The sequence below is a fragment of the Mizuhopecten yessoensis genome, unplaced genomic scaffold (genome assembly GCF_002113885.1).
Source record: "Mizuhopecten yessoensis strain PY_sf001 unplaced genomic scaffold, ASM211388v2 scaffold4723, whole genome shotgun sequence".
In the NCBI taxonomy this organism is placed as follows: Eukaryota; Metazoa; Mollusca; class Bivalvia; order Pectinida; family Pectinidae; genus Mizuhopecten; species Mizuhopecten yessoensis.
This window is the reverse complement of record NW_018405689.1, coordinates 94251-102219: the sequence shown is the minus strand read 5'-3', so window position 1 is coordinate 102219 and position 7969 is coordinate 94251. Positions and strand designations below refer to the sequence as shown.

Below are 7969 nucleotides of genomic sequence, written 5' to 3'. Positions count from 1 at the left end.
TTAACAAGGGCCCTAAGGATCTTCGTGAAAATGTACGGAGCTGACGATAATCCGAAAGGCAATACACTAAAACAATAAAACTTACCATCCCAGGAAAACCCGAGAAAGGATTGTTGACCACAAGAAATATCTATATGGTGATACCCGGATTTAAGGTCAAATTTAAACATATAGGAATCACGATCAAAAAATTCTAATGCAACGTTCCAATCCTCCAATTTTATCTTCTCTTTCCAAACAAAAAGATTGACCCTTCTGAGATCCAAAATCAACCTTTTCTTGCCAGAACTGGTGTAAGCAACGCTTAAGGGATTGACTACGTGAGGAAGAAATTGGACTTGTACAACACACTTATTAACCAGATCTGCAATAGCTTGCGTGACAAACTCAGCCTCTCTTCCTGCAGACATGTTATTTTTAGAAAAGGTTTTTGGAGGGGTCGAAATGAAAGGTATTACATAACCGTACTTAAGCATTTCTACTATAAATTCTGAAGCACCGATATCTCTCCAAAACTGAACGTGACTTTTTAATCTACCTTTAACAGACGTAACCGGACGATTGTCCTGATATTCAAAAAACTGTTTATGAGAGCTCAGTTCGGCTAAATCAAACAACGAGGGAGAAGTATATGTATTCTTATCATGAATCTCGTCACTTCGGTCCGTTTGTCTGCTGCTGTGGCTGTCGAGATCCTCCCTGTCTGAATTTCCCACAGTCCCTCCTCCAATGACCGAATCCCCCACATGAGAAACACTGGTCCGAAGGGGCGGTGCTGCGCGGGGCAGTGACTCCGGAGTTATAGGGTCCTCCACGAAAAGGCGCAGACCCCGCGGCTGCGGGGGGAGAGGCGTAACGTGTAGCTGTATTACCACTGTTGTTAAAAACAGCCGAAGAACTACGTTTACTAGAACCATGTTTAAGTTTTATACTCCTCAATGCCCTCTGTTCCGCCTGTCTAATACGTTTCTCGTCCTCACTGTCAGAAGCGAGATCGTCGGACACGTATTCCTTCACAGTTTGCCAGCCGGCGGGCGACTTGTCAGCAAGTCGTATCAACTTGTTTCTCTTTTACAATGTAACTCTCAGGTTCGCGGCCAACTCAACGCAGCTGTCAAAGTCACGTTTATCAAGTCTTTTCTGTAACTTTACCACATCCGCCTCCAATTCCTCGTTAAATTGCAATTGAATCCTATTCCCTTGGGACTTAAACTTCACAGATTTGTCCGACTTAGGTTTTTTAGGTTTTGTCTCTCCTTCTCCCAAATCCGCTCTAAAGGAATCTAGTTTATTGTCCAAATATTGCCTGAACAATGAAAAGGCCTCAAAAGCCTCCACGCCTCCCGTGTTCTGACCCACTGTAGGGGGAGAAGGGGCCCCAGTACTACAACTGTTCAGGGGGGGGGTCGTTTCTTCGCTCATAATCGGTAAAGACCAAATTAGCAAGCTAACCAGGAAACGTAGGTAAATACCACAAGCGCACTGTCTGGCTGCAACAGCTCGAATGACACTACCCCCTATACACCCTGTATATGACAACCCCCTACCCCAGGTAATTCACGTGCAACACGTAATTCACCGTGTACGTTAGACTCCACGCCTTACCCCTACATACACAGGTACTCTAGCACCTACGTAACCCCAGTAATACCGTACCATTGATAAATATAATTGTACGAATTTGTGGAAGAACATATTCCTGTAACTGTTAATGTCGATTTACCACAATACTAGCTGCCTTTTATGTATTGGTATGTCCATGAACTGCTCGTGATGACCTATATGGTATGAAATTAATAACGAATTCTTATTGGCCTTAATTGTTAAACCCATTTATATTTTTTCATAACAAGCTATACCGTTATAAGTTAGTAATAATAATTGACCGTACTTTTCAAACTTAGTAAATATTTTCTCATTATTAGCTTTAACGATGTAATTTAATAATGAATTATATTTGACATTTCTTTTCCAACTCAGTATTTTTTTCGTTATACGCTGCAACGTTATGATTCAATAACAAAATTTAATTAACCTTACTTTTATGTTTCAACTTTGTTATACATTTTTATAAGGAGCTATAACGCTTAAATACCGAATTCTCATTGAAATTAGTTAAAAGTCAGTTTTAAGCTGCTCATGTTGAGCTCTTACGCTCTCGGTTATATTGTTATAAGTTATATCTATAAATGTCGACGGACAGGCGTATGTGTTTTACAACCATACCATTATGTGTCTCGAACCACTACTGATACAGTTTATATCTTCTGTAAACACAATTTAATCCTTTTATTGATAAAAGAATGGATGTGAAAATATGTGTGCATCTGTATTTTAGCTCACAATCCTTGTCGGATCAAAGGAAGTTTATACAAAATAGAATGACCATGACGTGCCACCATTAAATGCATTAACACTGTGTTCAAACAGTAGGTTGAAATAAATAAGACACAGGAATTAACGTCACCCGGTAACATGTTATCGGGTAGGATTGCGGGCAGAAATAAGTCCTAGCAGATTACTGTTAATATACATAGAGTGGTAAGCATATCAAAATGAACGTTATTTGGTTACCATTACATGTTATAATTACATGTTTGTTTTCTTTTACAACTCTTGGGCAGCTGTATATAATTACCTACATAAATAGAGAATCTTACATTCGTGTCCATGTCATGTAGAACGTATTGAACGAGCGTTAAAAAATTAATATGACATGGACACGAATGTAAGATTCTATTTATCATATAACATTCATAATCTATAAAAAAAAAACTTCAGACACATTAATGTGTTATCAGCTGATTCTATAATGGTCAAAGTCCTCCGATCATAGCGTTGTAGTTTCCGCGCAGTGCAAACTAGTTCCAGATTGTTCTTTTGTAATAATGAACAGTTTTACATGCAATGAAACCAATAATGACAAAATAATATTTCAAATTCATTTAAAATTATACTAAATTTATCATGAAGTATACTAAATAAAGTAGTACCTGTAATGACGTAGGAATATGTTCCCACGGTTTTATTACACGTGTAATACCATAGTTATGACATAGTAAAATGGGTCAGAAATGGATAATATCCATAATGACCATCCTACTACCTAACAATAAAACAAAAGTGATGACTTTGATATCCCGATGTTGACTTTTCTTTCCTCGGTAGCAACATATCAACATCCCGTTATGTAGTTTGTATGTTTGTTTTAAGTGTTTTCTGGTTAGTTGCATCTTATTGATCAAGAAAGGTATTATATCTGTCGCCATAATGATATTCTTTCCCGGTAAAGGAGTGAAGTCTTTCACGATTAACAAATAATTCACGGTGGTTAGAGTACAACTGGTCTCATTTCCTTGATTTGTTGGGAGACGTCTGGTGACACAGGAAGTCCTGGAGTAACTGAATTTGTGATGGGATTTTGTTGACTTCCCTTTTATTTTGCCGGTCCTTTCCTATGTGTTGTTGTCTATTTTGATTCCTGTTCTACATTATGTTCATAACTATTTCATCATTTGTACACGTTAACTGAGTATTTCTGTTTGTACCATTAAAAACATATGCACTGGTAAAGCACCTATACCTTTGGAGGATTAAATTTCCGATTTACAAAAATTAGTTCAGCAGATTATAGATTTAATCTTTCCCCAAATGTATCCCATGGATTTAGTGACAAGCTCTAATTAAGTGTCAATAACAATAAGACGTTAACAGTCCTCCCAGATTCCCCAAAGGACGAAATCGAAAGCATCCCCTTAGAAATAAGCAAATAATATTTTAAGGAATTTATTCAACATATTTTTTATTTATAAAATGCAACTCATAACAACATGTTGTATGTTTCTTATTGACCGAACACCTGAAAGTGTTGCCAGGGTTGTCGCTAGGGTGAGACCAAAATAAGCGGAAACCCATGTCATACAACTCCCGAAGGATCACCAGCTTCTCCCGGAAGTGGATGTCAGCCCCTTGTATGGCCACATGAACCTCAATCAGAAGCTGCCTGACTCCCAGAAGGGACCCAGTATCAATGATGTTGGGAAGGATGTGCCATTCCGCTGCTCCAACGTCGATCTTAACAATGTCAACTGGCACCTGCATAAAACCACAGAATAGTTTACATGTGTAACCTGATGTATGGCACTTCAATACACAATAGTTTACATGTGTAACCTGATGTATGACACTTCAATACAAAATAGTTTACATGTGTAACCTGTTGTATGACACTTCAATACACAATAGTTTACATGTGTACCCTGATGTATGACACTTCAATACACAATAGTTTAGATGTGTAACCTGATTTATGACACTTCAATACACAATAGTTTACAGGTGTAACCTGATGTATGACACTACAATACACAATAGTTTACATGTGTAACCTGATTTATGCCACTTCAATACAAAATAGTTTACATGTGTAACCTGATGTATGACATTTCAATACACAATAGTTTACATGTATAACTGATGTATGACACTTCAATACAAAATAGTTTACATGTGTAACTTGATGTATGACACTTCAATACAAAATAGATTACATGTGTAACCTGATGTATGACACTTCAATAAACAATAGTTTACATGTGTAACCTGATTTATGCCACTTCAATACAAAATAGTTTACATGTGTAACCTGATGTATGACATTTCAATACACAATAGTTTACATGTGTAACCTGATTTATGACACTGCAATACACAATAGTTTACATGTGTAACCTGATTTATGCCACTTCAATACAAAATAGTTTACATGTGTAACTTGATGTATAACACTTCAATACAAAATAGTTTACATGTGTAACCTGATTTATGACACTGCAATACACAATAGTTTACATGTGTAACCTGATTTATGACACTTCAATACACAATAGGTTACATGTGTAACCTGATGTATGACACTTCAATAAACAATAGTTTACATGTGTAACCTGATTTATGCCACTTCAATACAAAATAGTTTACATGTGTAACCTGATTTATGACACTGCAATACACAATAGTTTACATGTGTAACCTGATTTATGCCACTTCAATACAAAATAGTTTACATGTGTAACTTGATGTATAACACTTCAATACAAAATAGTTTACATGTGTAACTTGATGTATAACACTTCAATACAAAATAGTTTACATGTGTAACTTGATGTATAACACTTCAATACAAAATAGTTTACATGTGTAACTTGATGTATAACACTTCAATACAAAATAGTTTACATGTGTAACCTGATGTATGACATTTCAATACACAATAGTTTACATGTGTAACCTGATTTATGCCACTTCAATACAAAATAGTTTACATGTGTAACCTGATTTATGACACTTCAATACAAAATAGTTTACATGTGTAACTTGATGTATAACACTTCAATACAAAATAGTTTACATGTGTAACCTGATTTATGACACTTCAATACAAAATATGTATATATGACTTCAACGCTACAATATCCGTGTGGTTTTTGTCTGTTTCATTGTTGTATACTCGAAAAGGTTTAATACCACAAGCCATCGTCTGAACTCTAATAGATCGGGGTTGGCAGAGAAACGATATGAATATAGGTTCGAAACAGAATGCACGAAATGGCATAGTGGGATATACTTTTTTTCTGAATAAATGCACGGATGTGGTATTTTTCCACTAGGTGTCATAAAGCTATGTTAAACCTGAGAAGTCAACTTTAATGAATACCGTGTGGGGTAGCTGTAAAGTAAAAGACTTTCAGTTTACTTTTATCCTTATGATTTACGATACTTACAAAACCTTGGGCACCCAAATAATAAAGACAATAAATCACACCATTCCATACAGAAGTATATTTATGTAAGTGTCAATATTTATTGATCCTGGTGTCTTGCTAACTCAACTTACCCTCTACCGCTCTTATAGAAATGATATTTGATCTGGAGCACACTCATGGGGAGGTGTCTTTTAAATTCGGTAATACAGTATGCCAAAGGGTAACATACAGGGTGGCTGAGTTATTAGATAGTGGACAGCGCATTCCTATTTCATCATGATACCTGAGATTCGATTCCCTTATCCTACGTAAAAAGGTAGGGAGTCACCTGGCCGCGGGTTTTCTCTGGGTACTCCGGTTTCCTGCCACATCAGGACTCCCTGTACTCTTCTATTAATCTTCTATCCGAGCCAACAAGAATGATTGATGTGAGCTGATAAAAGTGTTTTATAAATAAGCAATTGGTCCTCTATCACTTTATATAGCCACAGTGGTGTGTATCATATTGACCACGTGATAGAATCTCATATGCTAATTGGATGTGCCCCGTCCTTTTGCTATTAAAGTAGAATTGCCGGCAATATCAAATGCCGCTGACAGTTGTATAAGCGATCTAAGCATATTTTAATCCCATAAATGTAATAAGTGTGTACAACTGCAATGGTTTTTTTTTCTTTTGCTGATGACACACTTAATGATTTCGAACTGTTGTTTCGGAAAAATAAGGTTTTGAGACTATGTTCCCGTAATACTAATATTGTAATAGAAAACCCACTCCACTGGCCTTTCCGCCAGAAACAGAAAGAGTGTCCCTCCCCCTCTAAAGAATGACAGAGAAGCCCAAGCGGGTCTCCGATTGAATAATACAATATACTAGACGTGTTGTTGTCACCTTGTCGTGTCCCTGCCTGGTGCGCAGTAACTTCAATGTTTCCATTCGGAACTTTTTGCCGCCATTCTTGTAGAGGAATGTTTCTGCATGCCATAGCCCAGTTAAATGGCGTTTTATTAGACTCGTATTCTTGTATGATGGCAGATTCACGCTACATGTACCAAAGAAAGTATATATCGCTGTTAGGTCTACGTGGGTTTACGCATGGTTAACCGGAAAGCTTCATGACACAGTATTAAGAAACTAAGTATATACGCATGTACGTGTTGGTAATAGTGTTATAAGGATCAATAATAGATAGATACTAGAACATACGACAGGCAATAGCAGTCACTCCCTTATTACATACTAAGCATGATGTTCAAAAGTGTACCGCGGTAAAAGATTATCCACTTTTGATTAAATTTGCATTTATATTGAAAAAACATAATACGGTACACTTTTTTATGAGAATTTTCTATAACTTAAATGTTTAAAGTGTACGATGTTATACTTTTGAAAGTATTTAAACGTGTGACATGTTCAATGTTACACTTTGAACCTTTATCAAATCTTAAAGTGTACCAAATTATACTTTATGTATCACACTTTTAAACATAAAAGAGATCAAAATTGAACCTACCAAAAGGCGATCATTTAGGCTTATGTTAGGCTTCCCCGGTGACAGGGATTCATTTGACCCAGTGTTTCAATATTGTATATCAATATCTATAAATCATTAATGCAGGTCATTTGAGATATCAGTAATCTCCAAATACCTGATAACAGAAGGAGGTAACGTTGTAAGTGACATGAAATCAATTTGCATGATTAATGTGTGTTGTCTCCCTTTGTTAGAGAACTGTAACAGTTAGATTTACTTCCTGTAGGATTAGGCCAGGTTACACTGTAACAGTTAGATTGATTTCCTGTAGGACTAGGCTAGGTTACACTGTAACAGTTGGATTGATTTCCTGTAGGAGTAGGCCAGGTTACACTGTAACAGTTAGATTGATTTCCTGTAGGACTAGGATAGGTCACTGTAACAGTTGGATATATTTCCTGTAGGACTAGGCTAGGGGACACTGTAATAGTTGAACTGATTTCCTGTAGTACTAGGCTAGGTTACACTGTAACTAGGATTAGGCCAGGTTACACTGTAACAGTTAGATTGATTTCCTGTAGGACTAGGCTAGGTTACACTGTAATAGTTGGACTGATTTCCTGTAGAACAAGGCTAGGTTACACTGTAACAGTTGGATATATTTTCTGTAGGACTAGGCTAGGTGACACTGTAATAGTTGGACTGATTTCCTGTAGGACTAGGATAGGT

The 7969-nt window shown here is 36.7% G+C and overlaps 1 protein-coding gene across 1 annotated transcript in view; it reads right to left on the bottom strand.

The window, feature by feature from the left end:
* Window positions 1-654: 654 nt before the first annotated feature.
* The window catches only part of LOC110449639, a 31239-nt gene continuing 23924 nt past the window's right edge, over window positions 655-7969 (bottom strand). The window contains exons 11-13 of the mRNA XM_021496624.1: window positions 6658-6808; window positions 3796-4095; window positions 655-1038 (exon numbers count right to left, since the gene is read on the bottom strand). Coding sequence (XP_021352299.1) covers window positions 655-1038; window positions 3796-4095; window positions 6658-6808 — 835 coding nt within the window. The remainder of the gene's footprint in view (window positions 1039-3795; window positions 4096-6657; window positions 6809-7969) is intronic.